The 27738-nt window shown below is 30.8% G+C and overlaps 1 protein-coding gene across 3 annotated transcripts; it reads left to right on the top strand.

Annotated features, from left to right (window-relative positions):
• Nucleotides 1–534: 534 nt before the first annotated feature.
• LOC111633595 (cholesterol 7-desaturase-like) lies at nt 535–26434 on the top strand. Of its 3 annotated transcripts, XM_023378202.1 has the most exons (9): nt 573–612; nt 10116–10182; nt 14755–14957; nt 15029–15224; nt 18819–19007; nt 22148–22326; nt 22394–22621; nt 25852–26025; nt 26111–26434. In XM_023378202.1, exons 3-9 carry the CDS (start codon nt 14784–14786, stop codon nt 26264–26266), a joined length of 1296 nt encoding a protein of 431 aa, XP_023233970.1. In that variant the 5' UTR covers nt 573–612; nt 10116–10182; nt 14755–14783; the 3' UTR covers nt 26267–26434. The 3 variants fall into 3 exon arrangements, with proteins under 3 accessions (XP_023233972.1, XP_023233970.1, XP_023233971.1); XM_023378204.1 differs by lacking the exon at nt 14755–14957 and having other exon boundaries at nt 535–612; XM_023378203.1 differs by lacking the exons at nt 573–612; nt 10116–10182 and having other exon boundaries at nt 14548–14957.
• Nucleotides 26435–27738: the final 1304 nt, after the last annotated feature.

A 27738-nucleotide genomic window follows, 5' to 3' on the forward strand; every position in this document is an offset into this window, starting at 1 on the left:
AACGGTAACGACGTGCTGTAATAAAAAAAAAAGATCTATATATTCCCACTGTCGTTTGTCGGTCTGTTTATGTCTTTTCTTATTCTTGAGAATGGAGTTAGAGCAGATATCAGATATGGAAAACTTAGGGTACGAGGCCCGAATTAGCTAGCTACATACACACTTAGAATGTAAAACAATTCGGAAATTCATAAATTCCCGTCCCCTAACAGAGTTACATAAATGACCAGCACGACTCTATTGTTATAAGGGGAAGTACGATATACTAAAGCGAGACACTACTAATTTCAGGTGAAGAGCGTATACTTAAATGAATTAATTTAAAAATATAATTCAAAATTACAGCCCGGATTTGTGACGATGCCACAATAAATAATTGCAGATTTTTATGTACATTTCAATAGAAAATAAGTAATCGAGGATGTATTTATCGATGACCTAATTTTGCCCTTTTTAACGTGACTTGTACTTCGAACCAAAGTCATTTTTTATCGACATATAAAATCGTTATATCTGACCTTTCTCCGGTAGAAAACAGGAGGTTGCGAAGTTTTAACTTCTAACACTAATCTTGAATCAGCTGTAAATTCGGCCGTAAAGGAATTAAATCAGGTAAGAATTTTTCATATGCACAATATTCAGAGGAGCATCCGAAATTGATTTACTGCATAATGTTTTTTACGTATTATTCCACATATATTGTATATAATTACTCTGATTTAATTTGTAAGATTCTGACTGTTGCAGTCCACTTATAAAACATAATAAATTCTTCAGTTAGTTGATATTCGCTTTTTTAATTTATTAGACATATGAAAAAATGTCTTTAATTAGAAATGCAATTTAGAAAAATAGCAGACGTATAAATTTTGTGGTCGTCTGTTCACTGCCTGTTTGTTCTTATTCTCTACAACGAAATTAGACAGCTGAAAGACAGAACCATATGTATAAAGCTGAAAAGCAGTAAGCCCCAATTAACGATATACAAACTCCTCGTGCAAATTGGAAATTACATTCTTATTTGAATTCGTTAGTTTTCACACGGAATATAATATTTGTAGCATTACACAAAACATTAAATAAGTAAATACTCAAACCATTTGACGACATATTCTTAGGCCTAAGAATAATTTACTTTTAAACTTTTAACTATAAACAGAGTGATGGGAGTCATGTATCAATCTTCTTTTAGGGAGAAGTATTTGACTTTGTTGCAGAATAGAATTACAATAGAGCATCGATTATCCGACTCAATTGAAGACTCAGGTTGGTCGGATAACTGAAAAAATCGGATAACCGAAAAGAAGGAAAAAAATACATTATTAGTATAGTATATTAGGATATTAGTATATCCCACGTAATTAGTTTATTAGTACATCGCTATTAATTAACTTCGCATTGAATTTTCATCGTTGTTTAGCCTAACAATTTTTTTTTCAAAAATAATAATCGTCGCTATTGTATCGTTAAAAATTATTTTAAAGTTATTTTATTGCCCACGAGACAAACAACCACTCATAATTAGAAAATTAAGTCTGGTTTAAATATTGGCCTCCCTTCCATGGTCGAGCTGTTGATGCCAGCTAAAACACGCAAAAATTTAACGAAAATAATATTAAAGTAGCCAAGGCATAGCTAAATATTGTAGTGCCACATCACTAGCGGACATTTGAAATTTGCCGACTAGAAAGATCGGTAAACCGATGTGACGGTTAATCGGGGGTCGGATAATAGATGCTCTACTGCGGTGATTCTCAACCCCGGGGGGGGGTACAGTACATGTACTTCTAAGGGTATGAGCATAAATTGAAGGGGTACATCTAACTTTCATTATAAAATGGCTTATGTTCATCAATTTGCTGTAAATTATTAACACAATAAACAAGAAACAACAAAAACTTGCTTTAAAATATCCCAGTGTAAACACCGATTTCCCTTTTAACAGTCTAAACAACTTGTTTATCCACTTGATTTTCTTGTGTATTTGTGCCATTAGTACCGAGTGAACCTGTAGTCTAGTAAAATTACGGTTTAACCGAGGATTAATTTTAGAATAGAAATTTTTTTTTTATTCTATAATTATTGCTCGATAAGACTGGGGCTTTNACTTGATTTTCTTGTGTATTTGTGCCATTAGTACCGAGTGAACCTGTAGTCTAGTAAAATTACGGTTTAACCGAGGATTAATTTTAGAATAGAAATTTTTTTTTTATTCTATAATTATTGCTCGATAAGACTGGGGCTTTTCGTGTTTTTACTGGACTACTGGTATTAGGAATAATGAGGCTTGGATCGTACCCCAACCATGCAATGCGTGTCACTGAATGCGAGCATTACTTGGCATTTAGCAAATTTAGACGTTACATTTGTTACAAAATTTGAAAGAATCGTGTATTGTTCTGCACGTTATAAATTCGCAGCCATTACTTTCAAGGTGAGTACACAATTATAATCTCTATTTAACAACGTGGGAACCAAAGTTTGAAAAAATTCCTGAAGATTTATCGCGACAAATAGCCCATTAAATTTTGTTAAAAATTACGGTATTGTAGAATGATTTAAATTTTCTTTATCGTTAATTATAATTATTTATTTTTAGGAATTATAATTTATGCATGTATTAAAATGACTTCTGTGATTTTATATAATATACTTGTTAAATAATAATAAATAAATGTATGTACCTGATTAAATTTATTATTATTAAAGTAAAATAAAAAATTCAGTTTTAGTTATAGTTAGTTAGAGTTTTCTTATGGCGCTTAGTTATAAGGGCTGTGTACATCTAACGCAGTAATTATAAAATTTACATACAAAAATATAAAAGGTACTTGAGAAACAACTAACGGGCTAATGGGGTACATCAACAAAAAACGTTGAGAACCACTGCTCTACTGTATATGAAAAATTTTCTTGTATGAGAAAAATTACTTTGTATAATATTAAAGTGTTTACAGTAGACCCCCCTATAATTATGGTTCCTATAATTACGATTCCTATAAAACTGCGAAAAAATTGCGACGGTATCCGTAAAAAAGGTAAAAAACTCCTGTAATTACGTAAAATGTCATCGGGCAACCGAACTACTTTCCCGACGTCCGTAGCGCCACGCTACAAACATTTAGGCGGCTAAATTGAGTTTAGTTTCGTCTGTACATATAATTATATATAAATTATATATAAATTAGGTACTGTATATATAATTATATATTAACTTATTGTAACTTTATTATAATTAAATATATAATTTCCGCCGTCTAGCGTAGCGCCACGCTACGGAGATTTTACGCTAACTATCGTCTGTACAGTATGTAAATTAGGTACCGTAAGTCTAATACAGTACTGTAATTTTATACATTTCTTGTGAAAGAAACATTTCTTATTCAACGGCGATTAAAATTATTTATATTAATGATGTCTCCAAAGTTCAACGAAGTTTTCGCAGAAAAATAAGTTATTAGAAATCGGCCGTTGTTTGCTGAGCTGTTCCGGACAAAAACAAGCTTGAGCAATGGCGATGTCGAATGGTGCACACTCGGTAAGTAATCCTACAATTTTTTGTTTATAGCGTAGTTTATACGGATTATTCCCAAAAATAATATACGTATTTTGGAAATGTTGAGTCGGATTAGTCTAGAATCGATTAATTTTATGGAAGGAAACCTTTCAATCAGCCGTAGTCCGTAAACTTGACACGTGTCAGGCTGTGATTGGAAGGACTCGTAAGAAATCAGATTCCTAAAGAATGGAACGTATCTATGATCTTATAGGGGGGTCGACTGTATTTTAGTTATGATATAAATTATAAAATTTCAGAGAATTCATATACGTCTTTAGGAATACGAATTTTTGCTTTTCAGTAAATAATTTGAAATATTTTTTAAAAGTTTCTATTAAAAAGTAAAATTGTTTAAATATTTGAAACGATTTTCTAACATTTCTTTTTCTATTTTTAGTTTTTCTTTACAATTATTAAAATTTTAAGATAAGGGTTGTTTATGCCAAGTCATTTTTATAGTAATTCATCAATAAAATGAAACATATTTGAGAATACAATTTAATTATAAACAATTTTACATTTGAAGTAATAAATTTGAATACAAATTTTATGATTGAATAATTGATATTAATTTGCCGGATCAAAAGTTATCGAAATGTAACATCAAACTTTTTTTTATTTTCAACCCTAAATCAACGATGTTTATACATATTTATTCAGATAAATACTGTAGAATGTAAATATTATTTTGATTAACCCGATGATTAATTAATATAGCCTATAATCTTACTTATTATGAAATATTCAAAATAAGAATGAAATTGCAGTTACTTCCCTGATAAATGCTACTTATACATATGATATGTATATGCAATTGGCTATTTATACATACTGTATTTTCCTATATTCCTGCCGGATACTAACTGTATGCGCTATTATTATTTTGATAATCACTACACAATTATAAATAATTATAGTTTTATTTATTAAAGTTCAGTTACAGTATTGTTCAATAAAATAATCAATAAACTATGAAGTATTATTATTTCAATGAAATATATGTAACGGAATTTAAAATAGATTGGTACGTATCCCAATAAAGTAAAAAAATATATATTATTTTTTATTCTGTAGTCTATTTGAATTTTTTTTTTTGTTTTGTAAAAACTGGTCTGCTTAGTCTATCTCTTCGGACATCCTTTAGATCTAATTTTAGTTTTGAATTTTAAGTTTTTATTTTATTGAGTTGAACAGAGCTCATTATTAGACTAAATTTGTTCTTCAGATTCTTCTTGTTTAATTGTACTAAGCCCACTACTCTCAGGTTCAAAATGAGAAATTTCATTTCTTGCAATGCTTTCTATTACTTTTAATTCCTCTACATAATTATTGAAGGTTTTCGTTCCATAATTATACAAAATATCTGCAATATTTTTAGTTATCGCCAGTGCCATCTTAAATCTTTCCATCTCCCATAATATTTTGTTGGGACAATCAAAAATCATTGGTAAAAGTTTCATCTTCAATACGATCATCGATGTCTACATTTACCTCATCTGGATCCATACTTTGTGCATTTTCAATTGAAATAATGTATCTTGCATGAAACAATTTTTGAAAATATGTCCAAATTATTAGACTATATTTTCTTCTTATAAGAATATGACAAAATGGTGCATAAAAAAAATTCCAAAATGAACATGTTTTCACCGATGTATTATAAAATGTTGATATTTTGCTATCAAGAATTTCCTCAATGCCATTATTTTTAATACTCATTTCGATAATTTAATTCCTTTTTCTCGATAATCGATATTATAATTAGGATATCGATAATCGAAATTTAGGATATCCTAAATTATAAATAACATTAAAACTATCATCTTTACGTCATGGCTTAAAAAGGGTTAAATAGCCAATTTCATATACACGCTGTATGCATAAATAGCCAATTTGTAAATTTAAATGTTTCTGAATGTTTTTTATTAATAAATAATGATTTCTATTAATCTAACTTTGTAATTGGAGACAGCTCAAAATTAAAGTAAATTTCTTATAATTATTTTTTTCCTTTCCCGTTATTTAATATTTTTATATTTAGTATAGTTTCATGATCGAAAGATGCAGATCATATAAAAATAACAAAGATTTAATAAAAACAAAATTAAATGGATAAATACGATAAAATACAAAATAAAATGATTAATTATTGCATTTAAACTGGAGGGCGTAAACACTATAATAATCCTTAATATGGGAGATGGAAGAGAGTTGACAAACGATATTATATTATCTCTTTGATAACTCGCATTTTGCGATTCATAATCTTAGGCGGAAGTAACTTGTATAAGGAACTATGCCACTGAATTAAACAAGGACATGCTGATGCGCTGAAAAGCTGAAGTGCCACGAATTTACCGCGTATTTCCTATTTATTCTTTTCAATTTCTCCAGATCGCATCCAATGAAGATCGAGCTTAAGGATCATCTGTTTGATTGTCGTGATGAGTCTGTTTGGTTGTAGTCAGCCATTTATTCATGGAAGATAAAGATCTCCCTCACGAACTGACTGCCAACACAGAAAGCATTTGGTTCTGGTTCACTTTGATGTGTAACTTTGATAAAAAATCATACTTACTGTATTTAATTTTTAACGTTTTTCTATCCATTTTGTAAAATATTTTTTTTAAAAAAATTCAGGACAAGAAAAACAGTGTATCAGAGTTTTTTATAATTTCTCTGCAAGTAGCAAATCAGTGGAACCTATGATAGTGTTCCCATACAATAGAATTCCGAAGGATGTCGGAGATTCAGTTCCACTTGGATTTGCTGTAGGTGGAAATGCTTCAGTATAGATGAATCAGTGCCACATTTTATGAATATGTTGCAAATGTCTTTTACCTGTAAGAATATCAGAAAACACAAAGAACAATCATCAAAATCAGCTTACAAAATTAACTTTTCAGCTTTATTGTTTGAAGCATACTAGAAAGCTCTGAAATTAAAAACAATTCAACATGTGTTGAAACATGTGATTTGTTTCCTTTCGATCTAAATATGTAGGATTATTCCAAATTTAATTTTACTAGGCGTAAAGAAACGTTTCCCGATATTAAACCTGATATATCATTTAATTATGGAGAACCAGATGAGTGTGGACTGGAAATGATAGGAAATGAGATCTACTTAATTTGTTATCAGATTTGAAGAAAGCCATTGCCTCAAATAACAATTAGATAAATTTAGAAAATTTTTATAGCAATATTGCGTACCTATGAAACACATTTTTGTATGGATTATCAAACTGATAATTTCTATAACAATGCTAATATGATATTTCAGAATTAAAGATCTTTTCCAAAAATTAATATTTTTATTCCAAATTTTAACTCGTTATTTCCTTGACCTTTAACCTCATAAAACTAACAGCTTCAATTTCCAAAGAAGAAATCCTCCCTGCAAAATTTCATAAAAATTAGACAAAATGCACAAGTGTAATAACTCTTGTGCATTTTGCAAATTATAAAATAAAACTTCTATATCTTAATAAAGTAGAAATGTTCACGGCAAACATAAATCTAAGCATTGACAGATATAATATTTTATCTATATAAAAAACAACTTCACTGATATACTAAACCATAACAATACTAAACCTTTGCTCTAATTCCTTAAATATTTATATTAGATTATTACGTGTAAAGTTTTTAAAAAATCAACGTCTTCAATAAACATTTCACAATCTGCACAAATTAAACGAACTGATTTTTATACCTACTTTTTGAGTAAGTATTATTTTGTTTTATTAAATTATAATAAGTAAAATGCTTTATTATGTTTATTTTCTACAAAATATAAGTACAATATTTTAACTTATAATACCTTATAACCTTTGAGACATCTCAAATGTAAATGATTCGAGACCGCAAAAATTTTTTCTCACGCTTTGGCATTTTTTTTATTTTTCTTTTCACACTTCACTATCCACTTTTCACTTTCTACTTTCTTCTGTTATTCGTACACTTTTACTTATGAAAAATCAGCTGAAGCGTGTGCGTCACACGCCTGCAAAAGACATCCTCACTACTCACACATAACGGTCCTCGATTATTTCAAAACATTTAAGATTAATATTATAATTACATTATAGCCAATCTTACACGTTTTCACAAATTGCCAGAATTAGGTTCCCCATTTTTAGACTAATTAGAGAGTTTTTACATAAGTCTGAAAATATGTTCGATTTCCCGCAAAAACGCGAAAAACAGCATCTGCGCCTGTAAATCTCGCACGTTGCTTTCTTTTAACACTTCAATTGTTACTTAACCACTTCTATTGTTAACAATGGATTTTTCCCTGCAAAATTCCCCTCGGAGGGAATTTCGAAAAATCCTTTTTTAGTGTACATTCTCATGACAGACACTAACTGTTTACCAAATTGCAACCTTCAACTTTCAACAATTCAGGCTCTGCGCTTCTTATTATTATTTGGATTGGCTATTTCAAAAGACAATTTTCGCAACTAAAAATAATATTGTCTACGATATCAATTTTAATATTCAAAAGAAAATTTAAAACTGGCAAGTACTCTCCTCTTTTAAGTTTGGGCATTGTATAAAATATAAATAAAATTAACTTTTTATTAACAAATACACTAAGTACACTTTACACAGTTTTCACACTTTATTTTCTATTTATATTCAGTCACTGTATCACTTTGACTACTCGCACTTCACTGTTTGTTTTTATTCACTTGCTGCACTACTTTGGAATTTTCACTTCTTTTTCGGTTCTTCCTTTCGTCACTGATAAAAAAACTGACGTTCGAACCCACGACGGATGTTGCTTTCCCACTAGCTGCTAGTCCCACCCATACAAAAAAGCTCCGAATGTTCCACAATGATCTAGGATGTTGTGGAACATCCCGAAATATTCTGGAATGTTGTGGAATGCTCTCGTATACTCTCGAATGTTGTGGACTGTTCTAGAAATTTCTAGAGTGCGAAACTTCCAGCCTTTATATATTCAACAGCACGCCTTTCAGGTAAAAACAAGAACCTTCCTAATCAGTGGGTGATAGAAAGCAACCACACCATATAACTCGTTTAGTCGTACCGGCACAAGTGTTGCCGTTCCTAGTACATTTGTACTTTTCTGGTACATTTTGCCCTTTCCAGTAAATTGAAAGTACATTTAGATTTTTTGTACATTTTTAGTACATTACAATATTTCAAGTACCATTTACGATACAAAATAATATTTCACTCCTTAACGAAAAAATAAGAAAAAATTAGTTTAATAAAGTCTCACTAGTGTCACTGCTTGCTAATTTAAATTATCCAATCACAACATACAAATGGTGTGGGTCTGTCGACGTCAGCAACATAGATAGTTGCAGGTAACGCCTTAGTTGCACGTGTAAACGGTCTTTACTCAGTGGACTTCTTTCACACGTTCAGTTGTCTGCACATTCTCATCAGGACCTTGACAAAATTTTTCATGCCACGTGGTCCAAACAATTCAACTCCGTCAAACAAAAATAATGGACAGGTAAGGAAATCAATGATTTTAAACTTTTGTCGTCAATAATATCAAAATATCCGTTAAGTCAGAAACAAATTATTACAGAAAATAGTTTTGAAATTGTACGAGTATAAATAATATAAATACTTTTATATTATTTTCTACCACTATAATTTAATTCTTAAATTATGAACTTCAATTTTAGTAATCGTAGTAAAAGAAATAAGGGTTAATGTTACGTATGGTTCCAAAATGGCCGCGCTTCCGACTGTTCCAAGGTCTATATAAGAAGATCAGGACACGCGTGATCTACTTCTTGAGCTGCCATTTTGGGGTTTTTTGAGTTGCATGTTTTAAGCAAACTTGTACGAGCAGTCAGTTTTATATGACATTAATTAAACTAAAATTGCATAAATCCTGTAATTTCCAGTCAAAAATATAATAATAATTTCGGATGATTATGCAACCCCAATTTTATGTAACGTTTTCATCAAATAGTTTAAAAGAAACAAGCATCCTTATCTTTTGCTGTCATGATTGAAATTAATTAAATAGGTACTAAAACTGATGCAATTACGTATATACCACTTCGTAAAGTGATGCAATAACATCAAAAAAATTTAAAGTATAATAAAGAATAAAATAATATAATATAACAAATTTATAATTATTTTTTTAAAGCACGATTGGTTATAAAATTAAAATGAAATTCAATAGTATTATTAATAAATGTTGTCATTGTAATGCTCATTTTATAATAAATAATAGATGTGTAGATATATTTTAATTTTAAATAGCTTTCAAAAAATTCCAAAAATAAGATTTAAAATTAAATTATTTGACAATAGCTATATATATATATATATATAAATTACTTGCTTATATATATAGGTACATAAAGAAAGTATTCATAGAACTAGTACATTTAGAAGGAAAATAGAACATTTTTTGAAGGCACTTCAGTACGTTTTGAAATTTCATTGCGGCAACACTGACCGGCAATCGTTTTTGAGTATTAGCGGCATGCACATTGTGCAGTTACTTCTATAATATATATTAATTTCATATATATTTGCTAACTTTCTTGTTTCAGGTGAAGTCGTAATACTCGACGTTTATTAACTAAAATGTTTTGAAAAATAATGTTACCACTATACTTAGTAAGTATCAAAGTTTTTCCATTGATTTTATGTACGATTTTAATAAGAATTTACATTAGGAATTTAGTGTAAATATCAAATACTAAATGATAAATTTATTGTAGCCTATAGACATAAATTAATTATGCANTTTGAAAAATAATGTTACCACTATACTTAGTAAGTATCAAAGTTTTTCCATTGATTTTATGTACGATTTTAATAAGAATTTACATTAGGAATTTAGTGTAAATATCAAATACTAAATGATAAATTTATTGTAGCCTATAGACATAAATTAATTATGCAATTAACTAGCGAATGTCTGAAGTTAAATGAATAAGCAATGAGATTGTTAGAAAATAAATTGAACCAGAAAATTATTTCGAAACATCGAAAGATATCATTTGATTTACATTAGTAGTAAATACTCTCAATGTTTATTATGTATTTTATCTAAAATTTGTGAATGAAAAATAAATTTATTATCATTTTGTAATCATATATACTTTAATTTGTGTAAAATGATAACTAAAAAATATGAAGTAAAAGTTTTCAATTGAAAAATATATTTTTAAATAAACTTTTTATATATTTACATTTAAAAATTTTAATTAAATTTATAATAGATTTTAATTACAGCTTAAATATGTATGAAATATAAAATGAATAATTATTATCTTTAACTATTTGTTACTTATTGAATAAATACCTATACAGTGAATTGATTTTGAACATATGTATTTTTTGTTCAATTAAGGATTATTCGTAAGCTAGAGTATCGCAAAAAGAACAATGCTTTTTAATATATTTCTGGTAATAACAATTTTTTAATATTAGAGAGGTTGAGGCGCACGTTTTAAACGTGTAAACGTGTACGTGTGACGTTCGGCGCCGCTTTCCCGTAAGCCTAAAAGTTTGACGATGGTGTTTGGAATGTCGAGCGTGATTCCACCGACTATCCAAACACCATTGTCAAACTTTTAGGCTTACGGGAAAGCGGCGCCGAACGTCACACGTACACGTTTACACGTTTAAAACGTGCGCCTCAACCTCTCTATTATCTGAACTTGGAAACCCGAAAACTTCGATGTCTAGATAATTGTAATTCCATATTTAAAAAGATTTTTCTCTATCTGTTTATTTTTAAATAAAAATATTTCCTTATACGTTCTGAAATAACTTAACCCGGGATAACTCGGGAAAGTTCTATAGCGTTACAGAAAATTTTTAGCGTTACAGAATGGCTACGTCATACTGATGCTCAGCAAGGCGGGAGGCGAGCATTCTTGTTGTTGCTCCTATGTATATTGTAATATTTTCCGTTACCGGATTTTCTAGGTGTATCGTGTAAACCCCTGACTTTTCTAAAGTGGTTAGGCTGTCCCGGTCGTTGCAGATACATTTGCCAAGGTTTGGTAGGGGAGTTATGAGTAGTATGAAATTATGTCGTCGAAATATGCGGCTGATGCGTATAGAGATTGGTTCAAGATACGGCAATGATGATTGGATCACGAATGCTTTTTCCTTTCTGTACAGAGTGGTACATGGGTATAGGGCCTTTTTTACTTTACGGAGCATATGCTCATATTTGCCATATGTAAATCCTGCAAGAGATACCGCTACTCTAATGATGTCTAAGACAATGATTATACATTCGTCGAAAGTGCTTGTGTTAATACTAAAGAAACGTTATTAACGCTGAACTCAGTGAATTTGTATCCATACGTGGATATTGTATCGTCCGAAATTATTTTTTTTTATTTTGCACAAACAATAGAGAGGTTGAGGCGCACGTTTTAAACGTGTAAACGTGTACGTGTGACGTTCGGCGCCGCTTTCCCGTAAGCCTAAAAGTTTGACAATGGTGTTTGGATAGTCGGTGGAATCACGCTCGACATTTCAAACACCATCGTCAAACTTTTAGGCTTACGGGAAAGCGGCGCCGAACGTCACACGTACACGTTTACACGTTTAAAACGTGCGCCTCAACCTCTCTAATATACAGTTTATCCCAATTATAATGTCATCGAATGTAACAACAAGCGTAATATAACGTCAAATTTTCATCGGTCCTACAATTTTACTATACCAGATAATGTTAAAAAAAGGCCACTTATAATGACATAAAACCATTTTAACGTCATATTTGGAGCACTCCCAAACTTACAAAATTAGATTACAAATTTTATTTAACATAGAAGAAACTACGTGTTCAGTCCTAAGGTCAGAGTTCACTTCTTAGAACGACTGTGGGTGGTACTCTCCCCCACCTGACTTCGGTGGGGTGAGGTGCTGTTTTACCTGTTTGTAGAAGAGGGTCGTCATTTTGTATTTTATTTTGACTTGATTCTCGGTCCCCTGACTACCCACGAGTCTGGATTTTTTATGCGCAAATAATTTGGGCACCTAATACTCTGTGCCAAATATCAACTCTCAACATGTACTCCTTCATATCTCTATGCTGATAAGAATGAGTGGCAGTAAGATTTTATAAACAAGACATAGTCTTGTTTATAAAATCAGTATGAACTAATAAAAGATAATAAAAATAATAATAATGAACACCAAACATTTGTATTTTTCAGATTCCCAACTGTATACCTACGAAAAGACCCCCACAAAAATTTTTTTGTGAGGGGTCCTTTCGTCACCCCACAAAAAATATTTTTTGGATTTTTGGAATGTTTTTTGTGTCCAAATTTTTTCAAAAATTTTTACCCGCGCGAAACAATCTTATCGCGATTTTAATCAACCTTTAATGACGCGCGATTAACGCTTAATTGTTTTTAATGCGATTTTTTTATCAAATTTAATTCATCGTTCTAAAGTTGTAGTGCACGGATTTTACTTCGGTAAAGTTATTTAAAGCTAGCTTCTAATATCAACAACGACTTCCAATAGTTTTTTAATTTTTTTTAATTAATATATTTTATTATATATAAGTTTAATTAAATCGGGGGAGGGTCGAAAATGCAATAAAAATTTTAATTTTTTTTAAATATTTAAAAATATACTGCCAGCTAGTATTCACCCTACTTTAAACCCTTCTCCCACCGAGACGTCTTTGAGAATGTCCCGAGAAATCTAACACTACCGTGTTTCCCCGAAAATAATACATCCGCAGAAAATAAGACCTAGCACAGATTTTGCTGAATTGCGAAATATAAGACCTCCCCCTGAAAGTAAGACCTAGCGAAGTTTTTTTAAGTCGAAACGGTCATCGACAGATGGTTGAAAGTGGCCGTTGGCTTTTTGAAAATACAGCCACTGATTGGTCAGCAGACAATTACGCCACTTGGCATGATTTGCATAAGAGTATGGCTTGGGAATCACAGATTTGCATAACGTTACGGCTGGTGATGGCTAATTGGTCGGCCGGGAATCACGCCACATGACATTTGCATAGAGCTACGGTTCAGCAAGCACTAATTGGTCATCGAGTCCGATGTTGACGCTATAAAAAGGCGACAGTTCGACACACCGGATATACGTCATTCTCGTCTAAGTTCGACTTGGGAATTTTTTTGTTCAATAATAAATGTGAATTCTTCTTCCTGGAAAAAATAAGACCTTCCCTGAAAATAAGACCTAGCGCATTTTTTAGAGCAAAAATTAATATAAGACACTGTCTTATTTTCGGGGAAACACGGTAGCTGTTCTCAAGGTCATCTAGCTGTAAACATTGGTGTCAAATTTCACAGAAAGGCAAGTCAATGGAAAATAAAGTTTGAAGCTATTTTTAAAAAATTAACGCATTTCTTTCGTTTTTTTCAGTTTTAAATATTTTTTATGTTTAATTACATTAATGTCAAAAATTGGAAAGTTGCAAAGGAGTTATGTTGCTGAGAAAAATTTACTTAAACTAACATTTTCGGTTAATTCGATTGCCATCGTCGGGTTAAATAAGAATAAATAATGGTGTTATTGTTATAAAAATAAAATATATAAATTCAAATATAAAACATGGACATTCAAACACAACGAATTAAAATACAAAAATTAACGTACGAACTATAACAAAATTTACATATCTAAATATATAAATCTAGCTGATACTCGCGACTTCGCCCGCGTAGTTTTTACAAGAAAACCTTATTTATACTCAGTATTTCAACGACAGTAATTGTGATATAACACCTAATGCTGAGAATATAACGAACTATATTCAATTTGATCAATTTTCTGGAACGTATGCAATCGTTCTATAATCGAACTAATATGGAATAACAAATTCGAATTTTGAGACGCTATATATATTATTCTCACCTGGTGTTATGTCACTGACTTGTTAAGGAGAGATCTTTCCAATATTTTCCAAACTTCGAAATCAAATATCGTGAGAGTAATTGGAAACGCTTACTATCTCACGCTGTTAACTTCGTGAACAAATATTTATCTGGACACTAAAGCTTATAGCGAGGATATGATGTACAAGCGTCCACGTAAAACTTATCATTACCATTAAAACAGTAAACCAAGCTGTATCAATGCTAACCTATTGAGATAATCTGTAATAATAATTGTTTATAACTGTTAGATTAATCAAAGTTAAAAAATTATTAAACAACATTATTGAATTTTTTATTTCAGACAATTACAAGATTATAATTCGAACAAAAATGTTCACATTTATATACGGCAGTGTAGCAGAGGAATTATGGAAAAATTCCGGGTTTCTGGATATGTTTCAATGCATCACTTCGATAACTATAAATAAACCTTATCTTCTGTTTCTATCGTTTGTTTTTATTCTTATTGTCTACTTTTCTTTTTCGACTATTAACAATGTTGTTGTAAGTAAACATGACAGATATTTAAATTCAAAATATTATTTTATTTTCAACAATAATCTTAATCGATGCAGGACATGACTGGTATTGGTTATGAAGATGAAAAAATGAATGCGAGGGAATTACGTAGAAAACGAATTCAGTTATTAAAAGATACAAATAGATCGAGAAGGGCAAATAAGTTTCCTCCTGCATATCCAAATGGATGGATACCTTTGTTAGAATCTAGAGATCTATCTGTTGGAAAGTGCAAGCCTGTTACTGCTCTAGGTAAGTTATATGAAAGCATTACATTAGTGTGTAGACATTAAGCGTTCGGCTGATGTATTATACGGGACACTCTCTCCCCTCATCATAGTTTTGAAACAGAGTAACTTACAATTCTATATTTTATGATCTGTATGTATACAGAGTGTTTCAGTTAAACGTTTCAGAACTTCCAGAAGGGGTAGAGTGCATCGCGATGATTTGGAATCATATAGCAATGCAGGGACAGAAACGTTTTCCTGAAGCGGTAAATGGCGTTGCTCGAAAGTTTCGAGCATTCTTGCAGGGAGTCGTCATTTCGCACAAGCATGTAGAGTTAGCTGATATGCATTTGGTGTACAGGGCTGCACATTGTAGTGGGCCAACCATACAGCGGTTTTACGAAGAACTATATCCGAAGAGCCGTATTCCCAGTCATAATTTCTATTCAAGCCTGCACAATAGGTTAGCTGTTACTGTGTACATCACCGATTCAAGAAAGCATTTCCGATACTGCATTGCCATATAATTTTGAGATGTCGAGATGCATCCTATACCTTTTAGAAGTTCTGAAACGTCTAACTGAAACACCCTGTATAGCACATTTTTTCTCGGTCAAAATGATTTAAAATTAGTGAGTTACATGGACTTTCTATTAATATGTAAATTTTTCGACTATAAATTCGTATCTTCTATTATCAGGACTTATTATACTGGTTTTACAGATAATATTACAAAGATTAACAGAAAACAATTTTTATTTTATTTCGTATACCCGTTTATTTTGTTTTAATTATGCATAGACTTTCCTTTAATTGTACAAAATTTTCTTGTTCAATATCTCTCCAAACAACCTTTTAGTTGGTTCTAAATAAACAGAATAATAGTTTGGCTATAATCGAGAAATCCTTTATAAATCATCTAAAATATCCGCACATTCCTAAGAATGATCGAAGTTCTTTTACCCTAGTGGGTACTTTTATTTGAGTAATTGTTTTTACTTTTTTGGGGTCAGTTTTACAACCTAAAACTTCAACGATGTACCCAAGACACTTTATATGATTACGGCAAATATGTATTATTGATGTTCACCTTTCAATTGAGCATTTCTAAATCTTTCGAACAATTCGTTTTGTAATTTCGAATGTTATGGAAGGTCTTTGGAAAATGCTACAGTACCATTGATATATATAAGTGCTTCCTTCCACTTTACATTAGCTAAAACTTGGTAATCTATCGTCTGACATGTTGCTGAGACACCTTTTAAATCGAATCTCTTCTTGAAAAATTCATATATGCCATTTGAAATTATAAATGCTGACTTACGTATATTATTTTCAGCCACGAGTATCCGGCAAAATCCAGAGGCAAAATCTATTACCGAATACAGTTTGTTCCTTCCAAAATTTTTATGGCTTCATCTTTACGAGGTAGGGGATAAGTATCTGAGACAGTGAGACTATTCAGACGATGATAATCCATACATAACCGATGTTTCCTATTTTTCTTTGGTACTAGCACCATAGGTGAGGTCCAGAGACATTCAAGGCCAACTATACCAGCTTAAAGCATGTCCTCCACTAAATCTCTGACAATTTCTCGTTGATATGGAAACATTCTGTAAGCGTTTTGATTAATTGGCTTAACATCAGGCATCGTTACTATTAAAAGGGATCCTAAGTTGCGTACTCTAAAATCGAAAATGTTTTTGTCAAACACGTCTCGGTTCTCTCTTAATACCTCGTCTATTTGTTTTAAAGAAACTTCACATAAATAATTCCCGATATTAAAAGTAAATGACTCTATGTTAAATTTTTGATAAGAATGAACGAATAAGCTAACATTTCTTTATTTCAAAAAATTAGCGTTTGGCCTTATAATATTTGAATCTGTTTCATTACTGTCTAATTGTTATTAGAAACACAAGTTTACAAAGAAATATTCTTCACATGGTTTTTCTTCGGCAACAGTATATTCCTCTGAAAGTAAAACAGGAGTTGAAGTGTTATTTAGTACTAGAATTATACATTCATTATTTCTCACCTCACAAATACCACATAAAACATTGATAACATTCTCGCCCATTTCGTGCTTTACTTCTAATGTACTCTGATTAATTGAACAGCGAACTTTTACGATACGCGTTCACCAGTGTTTCTTCGGTGGTATGGAATTTTGCGTTATGATGTAAAACAGGCATTTGATTTTAATTAATACAATTCTTTCTTATTGGCACTATTAATAAGTTGTCTCTGAAGCTGATCATTGCTTTTATATGTTTACAACTATCACTACCTAGTAATAAATCGCGTGAAAAATTTTCCACTACAACAAACACAAATTGAATACTATTACCTATTACAGTATTTGTAATTTATACATACAAGTACCTCCACACTCTCTTATTCTATTATCCGCTATGATTAGTTTAATAGATGAAGGATGTATTTTTAGTCTTAATTCTACACAAAGTTTTCGGCTTATCATTGATTTTTCTGAGGCAGTATCAATAATGGCACTAAACGGAGATTTTTCGATTTCCAAATAGATAGTGCGTTATTTTAATTTAGAAATTGCGAGACACTATAAAAGATAAAAACAGATTCTACTAGCTTGAGAGAGAGGGCTCTACCTCGGGAGCCTGACCCATCAGTTTCTGTGTTCCTCGCTTTGATTTTCGAGTTTGTCTACGAGTTGGAGCATTTTTTCGAACGCATAAATTTTTGGATGTTTGCAGCTTTTCATTAATGACCTCTATTCCAACAGTTATGGCAAATAATACCGCGAAAACTTTATTCTAAGACTGTCTGATTTTCAATAATAGCCTATTCTTGTATATAATTTTTTCTTTCTATTGTTAGTTATCCTTACGGTTTTAGATTGCTTATTACATATGGATGTTCTTTCACGGTCCATTATTTAATTAAATCACAATTTTGACGACTCGATTTTTCTTTATAAAACTGACTGTAAGGCATAGAGGTTCTTGAAATTTCAAAAGAAATATTAGAAGTTTTTTGTGCTTTGTTCATCTCATTCATTACATTCAGTTGTCAAAGTAATAGTTTATTTTTTTTAACATTGTACAAGAATTGTACACGTGTTTTCCTACATACCCTTATAGATGGGACATACTATATCGTAATATTTCAAGTTTAACATTTAAATCTGTAACTAATACAAGATACGGGAGCGGAATAAAAGCTGAATAAATATATCAAATTTTTTAATGTATTTTTTAAAACTCCTGTCAACAATACACAACTATTATAGAACATATCAGTAAACTCCTATCAGTGAGTTAAGTTATAAATCTACTCGTGATTTATTCATTTATTTCGCCACTGATATTCGATTATATAATAGCAATCTTATCGTAGTGTAGAAATTTGTAATAAGATACGTTCAAATATATTGTGCTATTATTTTCATACTTTCTAAACTGCAATGGATGCCGTGCTTCCACTTTTTCCAAAGACGGCACGCCACTGGTGTAAATATATAAGTAAATACACTCATTGTAAAGATACACCATCTCTATCTACTCAAGGCACATTTATACAAGATCAATAATAGTAAATTTTAAAATAATTGAAAATAATTATAATTACTTTACAGGTCAACAATTCGTTATATTTCGTGGTAAAACCGGAAAATGTTTTGTTTTGGATGCTTATTGCCCTCATTTGGGCGCTCATTTAGGAACTGATGGCAAGGTTCATGAGGATTGCATCGAATGTCCTTTCCACGGATGGCGATTTGCTGGACAGGATGGTTCTTGTGTGAAAATACCTTACGCAGAAAAAAGTGAGAAGTGATATATATATATGTATACTTAATACATCTATGCTAATTCATACGTTTAATTAATTTTCTTCGCATTGCAGGGGAATATGAATATGGTGCATTAGTTTTAATGTAATGACTAGAGTTATATAAATTAATTTCTTGAACACGAAAATTTCTGTAATGAACGCTTTACATTGGTAACAGGATCTTATGATCAATATGCAATGTAAAATTTTTATGTGAAAAATAACATAGCATCAGACGTTTTCTACATCGCAATTAGAAAGGAAACATCAAACAGTATGCAAATTGTAGCGCACCGTTACCATGTCTTACACGCATGGAAAACATTGCTAAATGATTTATTGGTTGCTTTGGGAAAAGTAAAACCCCACAAAACTCCACAAAACTTTATAACTTACCCACATTGTAATGCACGTACGACGATTTTCAATGTAACAAGTCGCTTGACTAAAATTGATAGCAGAGTTGAGTTCAGACTAATTTTCACTTTATATGCAAAATTGTACGCATGTGAGAAAAATTCAGAGCAGGAGCAGTTTTCTTCTCTCTTTTTCCATCTCTAAAAATTATATAACTACAGGTATACCTCACCTTACGTCAGTAATTGGTTCCAGGAGAACGACATAAGTCGAATTTATTTGTCTCCAAATCTAATATATTAAAGATTAATACAACTATATAATAAACACGTATTCGATTGAAACATGCAACTCGTAGTGTTCATGTATCGAGATTTCACTGTTGGATCCCATTGATAAGTTTATGCCAGGTTGGATCTAGTAAATCCTGAAAAAAACCATCCACCTAGTTGGAAATTAGTGCCTAGTTAATCTATACTATATTCTCCAAGTAAAGAATAATATTGTATAAATTAACTAGGCACAAATTTCTATAATGGTGAATTGACATTAGGGTTTCTCATTTCCCGGTCTTTTGCTTGTCCCGGGATTCCGAGATAAAAGTGAACTGTTTTCCGGAATAGAATTAATTATTTTTAAGGTATACAAAATATCTCGAAATCAAATGATATACAGTAATTACAGTCGACACCCGTATAAGATCATTGATTATTCCGTTTTATATGAATTCCATGTTGTACAAGTCACTTAAATTTTACAAATACGTGAGCCGTTCACAGCCCGGTACACGTATTTGTAAAATCTAAGTGACTCGTACAACATGGAATTTATATAAAACGGAATAATCAATGATCTTATACGGGGGTCGACTGTATTTTCATTTTTTAAAGTAATTTTAAGTTTAACTTCCAAAATCATACTAATAATGCTGTGTAAGATATATAATAAAAATTACCTTTGAATTACGTAGAAATTTTCACAAACAGAAAAAAATTATGAAAGTTTGCTGGAAACTGTATACAACAACAACAACAACAAATAAAAATGCTTTGAAATGAGTTAAAAGTTAAAAAAAATGAACGTAGATCAAACTTCTAACTTAAAAGGTAATTTTCGTTTTTTAAATATAATTTAATACAATAATATAAATTTTTATAAGATTTTAAATAGCAAAGATGGTCAATACTCCAATCACTCACTCTAATTCTTATTTTAATAATAAAAAGTCTCTCTACCGAAAATGCCCTTGCCGATTCAATTGATGCGATTGGAATCGTGTTTAATGAATTTAAGAGAAGACAGATATTATGTGTTTTTTCACCCATAGCCTGGAAGATTTCGAGTTCGTTTTCGAGATTGTAGTACTTCTCGTGCTCTCTAGTATTCTTGATTTGTCTGCCTCGGCTGCTTTAAAAGCGGCATCAAGCTTATATCTCAATAATTCGGCAATTCGTTTGGCTTTAATAATCAGGTTCATGAAGAAAAACTTCATACTTGAAGACTTCGTATTCGTTTGTATCCTTGTCCAATTTGCGCAACCTGGCGTTACGCATTTATTGAAGTTACTGGGCGTAGTTAAAATCTAAGACAGCGTAAACACAGTTATTTCATATATCTTACAAGTAAAGAATTTTCATAGTTCTGCCAAATATAAGCTACGTATTGATTATTGACCATTTGTGACATGCCATAACGAGCAAAAATTAAAAAAAAACTAATAGGCAGGTTTAGAATTAATAAATACAAATGTATTTTGACAGTGAATGAGTTAATTATGCTTTCTATTTGCAAAATTCCTCAACCTTAGCACAAAATTAAAAAAAAGTGAATTTTTAAGAAATTTGCAAAATTTCCCGGGTTTGAAAAACAACCGGAATCCCGGAATCCCGTTTGAAAAACCCTAATTGGCATAATGTGTACCACTTTAATTGGGTCACGAGTACTCGAAATTTACGATCCAGTTACGATTTACGCTAAAGGACTGATGTGATATGTGGAGTGAGCAGCTTGATAGATTTTTATTCATCGACTTGTGACTATTATATTTATATCTTTTACACTTGGCAATTCACTGTATAACTCGCTACTACTATTTACTGCAGCAGGTTTTCCATCAGAATTACAGCACAACAGCCGATTCAAACTCAACCGATTTTTTTAAAACACACTTTTGATAAGCAATGGTATAAAAATATAACCCTGTTTCACGGCAATGAGATTATATTTTTGATTATAACTCTATGATATTTCTTTGCAGGTTTACCAAAACACATTAGTGTAGCAGATTTTAGTTTCACATGCGGCGAATTGGTTGCTGTCAAGTTTTCATTTCTGCGTTTCGTTGAGTAAGCAAATTGAGATCAAAGACACGAAATATGGTATGTGCCACTTGCAATGACAGTTTCTATCGTCTACGTCGCACTGTGCTGCTGATGGCATTGCCTTTAGACATGTACTACATCAAAATAAATTTAACTGTTTTCGTATTAAAATTATGCAATGCTTTTATAATATGTTAAAATTATGCTAAATATTATAATAATTTTTTTTTGTTACTTTTGCGACAAACAGAGATATATAATTATTCGTATTACTGCTAAAATGTAGTTCGATTTACACGTGTATTATTAAACGAATTAATTAATTCTACTCTAAACGATTCAATAAAACCAATGCACCAGATTTTTATACAGTATTCTTACAATGCTACAAAATTATCTTCTGATATTTGAGTAATATTTAATAAAACACAGTAAAAAATATATTTGAACTTAGTTCCAGAAGTTGCTAAAATAAAAAGTTGGGAAACCATCGAACAAAATGGATTTATTTACGTGTGGCATCATGCAGAAGGCCAACCTCCTCTGTGGAAACCACCAGTTATACCAGAAATAGAGAATCGACTAATGTTCTATAAAGGTCGTAGTGAACACATTTTGAATTGTCATATTCAGGTATTTATAAATAACACCGAGCAAAATAAATATATGTATAATTTATGTTTTTATTTATATACTACAGGAAATTATGGAAAATGCAGCGGATTCCGCTCATATCAATTGCCTTCACAAATTTGGTATTACGTCCAGAATTAATTTGCATCCGGAGAATTCGTGGAAATATTTTCAGTGTATAATTTCTTGCCATCCAGTATGTGAAGAAACATTTTACTGTTGCAAATACGAAGGCATTATTACTATTAAATTGTTCGGGATATCTGTAATGCACACATCATATGAACTTCAACAGGTAACTAGTTATCAATAGTGACTACATATTTAATTTTACACTACGGTGCGGAATTTTTTGAAAAGATTTAAAAGGTAAATATATGTGTCAAAACATTAAACATAATTTTCGATCATTTTGAACAGATTGCCCAAAATGATTCATGGATTTTACAAACTGAAATTAATAATGCGTATATGACAGAAGGTAATTTGTATTGACAGAAATAATTTCACAACATAGTAAATTTATTCTCAATACATACATTATATTGAAAACATATTCAACATTTTGTGCTGTCTGTTCAAGCTGTTAAATAGACTCAAAATGTAATTAATTACTTATAATGATATTAACATTTTGTTAGGTATGTTCACAAATAAATATTCCTTACTGGAATATTTTTTCTAAAATAAACCGCTAAGATTCTTCATATAGTATATGTTCATTAATCAAAGGTCTTATGTCTTTATTTTAGATGTTGAATTAAACATTTGGTTCAAGTAGAACACAACAGACTTATGTTATACTCCCTTTAACTTAGCAACAATAAAAATGAAAGAATAAAAAGAATAAAAATAGTAGAAGCAGATTAATTAGTAAGACTGAACATGTGAATAAAGTGCACATTATCGAGACCACAATTAAAGGGAATTTTCTATTAGCCAATGTCACCTCGATAATAAATCGAGAAAACAAACATTTTCAGAGAAAAAGGTTTCCAGCTTTACTTCGTGCCTTAAAGTTTTTCACTGATACTACTAAAAGATGTTCTTACGTTTAACCGAATTACTGTATTGCAACAACCTTAAAATAAAAAGTAAACCTTAAACACTTTTTTAATGAAAGTACTTGTTTTCTCGATTTATTATCATGACGATTGTGTCATCCGAAACTTCTTGTAATTTTAGACGGTGTGATGTACACTTTGTTCATATATTAAGTCTTACTATTAAATTTGCTTTCACTATTTTCATGCAAAAACTTTCAAATGTCTTTTATTTACCAGTTTTTGGAAGTAATTCATATATTTATTGATCACCATTAACTTCATAAGAGAATACTCTTCATAATAATTCTATATTTTTCTGACAATCACGTGAGAGCCTGCAGATTTTTTTCAGTGTTCCAGAGAGTAAATATAATATATATATGTAATACAATACATAATAGAAATCTAAGAAAAGAGAAAAAGATACATTCTGTAATCTATCTATATAGTAGTATACATACAGTAGTAAAGAAAAGGTCTGAAAGCATGCAAATTGGCAAAAATTTACGAGGGTCAAATTTTTCACGATTTTAATACTTTCCCTTGTTATCTATAGATACAGGACATAAGAACCAGTCAATGAAATATTATTTTATCAAAAGTCTATCTTTAAATAATCAAGATTGTAGTAATAAATACAACCCTGATTTAGAGTAATCGAAAAATGTCATGTCCCGTGGTAAACGATCGACCGAAGAAATTTAAAAATTTTAAACTAAACTATAATTATAAAAAGTTTTAATATCTGAAAATAAAACCTATAAAAACACCAGAAAAGATGTAGTCAGCTTTCTAAAAAGCTATTAACCTTAACGTCCAGTCCCGAGTTAACTCGGGAATGTTTCGTAGCGTTACAGAAAATGCGGTCTGTTCGGCCCCCCAAATATTTTTTCATTTTTGGAATGCTTTTTGTCTCCAAATTTTTTAAAAAATTTTTACCCGCGCAAAAAAATTTAATCGCGATTTTAATCAACCTTTAATGATGCGCGATAAACGCTTAATTGTTTTTTAATGCGATTTTTTTATCAAAATTAATTAATCGTTTTAAAGTTGTAGTGCACGGATTTGACTTCGGTAAAGTTATTTAAAGCTACTTTCTGATATCAAAAACGACCTCCGACAGTACTTTAATTTTTTAATTAATAGATTTTATTATATATAAGTTTAATTAAGTCGGAGGGTCATAAATCGCAATTAAAATTTAAATTTTTTAAAAATACTTAAAAATATAGGTTTAGCTAGTATTCACCCTACTGAAAACCCTTCACCTCCCGAGTCGTCTATGAGAATGTCCCGGAAAATACGACAGCAGCTGTTCTCAAGGTCATCCAGCTGTATAAACAATGACTCATAGGTGTCAAATTTCACAGAAAGGAAAGATAAAGGAAGTTAAATTTGAAGCTTTTTCTTCAAAATTAATGCATTTCTTTGTTGTTTTCTGTTTTAAACATTTTTTATGTTTAATTAAAAATTCCTTTAAAAACATACGTGCGGCAAGTGGTTAAGCATGCTCTTCGGTAGGTAGCTTAGTTTCCGGAATATCTGTCTACTCATAAAAGAGATAAGACACAAAATGCTAAATATTTGATTTCCTAAGTACAGAAGGCTACAACAATTTTTTAAACATTAACATTTCTGTAGTCTTCATCGCAGACACTAAATATTTTAGATTTCATTCACATCGTTTCGTTAGTGTTTCAGCTATTAGTGGTCAAATTTGGAACTTTAACATTATACGTGTAGCAGGGCAATATTATAGAGCGCTCTCACATTCAATGATAAAGAGATAATTATTTGTAATTTTTAAAATATTCGTATGGTAAACAGTGGAGAATAGCAATTTTATTCGGTATACCATCTGTTTTTTAAGCATATTTAAAAGAAGAATCAAGCTCAAAATATTACTAAATACTATTAATGAAATGTCAGTGGGCAAAACTAATAAGTAATTAGAATTGATAAAACATAACTCGGATTAACACAGAAATTTCGTCTCAAATTTCGGCGAAAACATTCCATTAGTTTTAACATACATTGCCTTCAAATCTTAGCGTGGCCAACATGCATAATTTTATTTTCGGAGAAAAGAATACTTATTACAAACCAATATTTTTACTGCATTATATGGTGTGAACGTATGTTAGAAATCTGTTTGCAACTCCAGAATGATCGAAAGATGAAAGATTAGATTTCTGTACACCGTGCCACTTGTTGATTGGCAGAAATATTATAACAAGATTTTCAAGCCTTCACAATCTATTCAATAATTCTAATGGCACTTTATAATTTCGTGTATGCTTTGATAAATCGAAAAGGTAATATCAGCGTAAAAATACTTCTAGAAACTACGCTACCGCGTATTAGTACTAGTACGTAAAATGACTCGCTACAACGAAAAAGTTATAAATGCATCTACAAACAATTAATTTTTATGAAACGATCGCTTGTGTATTATTATCAAATATATTTAATTTTTCAGATTGGACCAGCAATAATGAGTTTTCAGCTAAAAAATTTATATGGAAATGGAATAATCGTATATGGCATGATACCAGAAGGACAAGTTCGAGTGAGATTGATACGACAATATTACACTTCTTCTCGATTTACAGGCATTCGTGATTATGTTATCTGTTTTTTTGAAAGTTATATGGTGAGATTATATTATTCCAATTACTGAAATTTGAAAATATACAAGAAACGTGTGTATTAACAATAGGAAATATTTATTTTAATAGCTTGAGCGAGACATTCAAATCTGGAATTACAAAATGTATTTGAAGAATCCAGTTTACGTATCAAAAGAGAAAGCAATTGCCAAATACAGAAAATGGTACTCTCAGTTTTACAGTGAAAACAGCCCCAGGGTTGAAGAAAATAATCTTAGTTGGTGATTAGAAGTAATTTTATACTTTAAAGAGCGAAACCGAAATTACATATATTTTTTTAAATTTTGGCTTTTTATTATCATAATTGATTTTGAATTGTAATTAGTGTTGTTGCGTAAAATATTGATGCATTGTTTTAAAATTACTGCTAAAAAGTGATTTATGTTAAATTTTTATTTTCGCTTTTGTATTTTAATAATTACATTTTTTTAAGGTGTGAAATTCAAAATAAGAATACAGTAATTGTGTTTTGTTAATTGCTAATTTTGTTTACATATCTTAAACCATTTCGCTATGAAATATCAAAATTCAATTGAAAGTAAAATAACTAATGAAGCGATACTGTTTCTTATTTATGTTGAACATTAAACTGGTATAGATTAAGAAACACCAATAAAGAAAAAATTAAGAATAGAAATTACATTGATAAATTACATATAAATTAGTATGTTTGTTTGTTCAGCCGTTCGACCAATTTGTAAGGGGCTGAAGGAGGAAAAATTTAAAAACGAAAACTAACGATTTTTCTGTTATCGTTATTGCCTCCATTGCCATCTGGACTGCCGAGCGGTAACAGTCAATGTCATGTAAAAGCAGTTGAGTCAGAGGTCGATGCCTCGTTTAAAAACAACACAACCCATTTATCGGAAAATTTATTTTACAAAAAGTCATCATCACGAAGAGTTTCGGAAAATTTATTTTACAAAAAGTCATCATCACGAAGAGTTTCAGTCTTTGTATAATTCGACGCGTAGCATTTGAAGAAAAAGAGGAGAGTCCGGCAAAGAAAAAAGTTTCCGTTCTCTGAGTGGATGCTGCGTTTTAAGTCCCGTTCTCAAACAGAAAACGATGTTCAGTGAATGCAGATCTGAATGTCTGAAGTCTCTCTCAACGAAGGTTTATCGCATTCGAAGGACACATCAGCAATAGATGAAAATGGAAACTTGAAAAAAGAGCCTCTACGAAGTACAGCACATAGGCTCGCGTAACTCCAGGAAAACAAATTTCCTTGTAGTCTGGGTTAAAATATGTTTTCGTCTTGCAAATCATCACTTTATTGGTTACTAATCTTTAATCTGTGGCAGACTGGTCTTTCTCTGTTACCGAGTGAAATTAAAACAGATCAGTTCCCGAGAAAGACGATTGTTTACGAATACAATGCGACAATGTCTTTGCACCTTAAATAATATTTCCTTTTTTGTTCCTCTTGTCTGATAAAAAAATTAATTTACTAGTTTTTCTCTCTTGTTCACATTTTTTTTTATATTAAAATAATTAGAATTTTTCCCCTTTTCCTTAAAATTCATTTTGTTTAATTTTAATTAATCACAAAGATAAAGATTGGTTTTCTTAGGATTTTTGATTAAAAGAATGTTTCTAATTTTAGCCCATGGCATAAATTGATAAAAAACTCAGTAGTCACATTGAAACGCTTTTAACTTTGATCACTTCGTATATCCCAAACAAAACTATGAATT

This window comes from Centruroides sculpturatus, unplaced genomic scaffold, assembly GCF_000671375.1.
Source record: "Centruroides sculpturatus isolate CEXI.00-Female unplaced genomic scaffold, Cexi_2.0 scaffold551, whole genome shotgun sequence".
Lineage (NCBI taxonomy): Eukaryota > Metazoa > Arthropoda > Arachnida > Scorpiones > Buthidae > Centruroides > Centruroides sculpturatus.

Coding starts and splice junctions, on each gene's coding strand:
- LOC111633595 (XM_023378202.1), top strand. CDS start 14,784: ATGTTCACATTTATATACGGCAGTGTAGCAGAGGAATTATGGAAAAAT. Junction 14,958..15,028: donor CGACTATTAACAATGTTGTT/GTAAGTAAACAT, acceptor TAATCGATGCAG/GACATGACTGGTATTGGTTA. Junction 19,008..22,147: donor AATACCTTACGCAGAAAAAA/GTGAGAAGTGAT, acceptor ATTTGAACTTAG/TTCCAGAAGTTGCTAAAATA.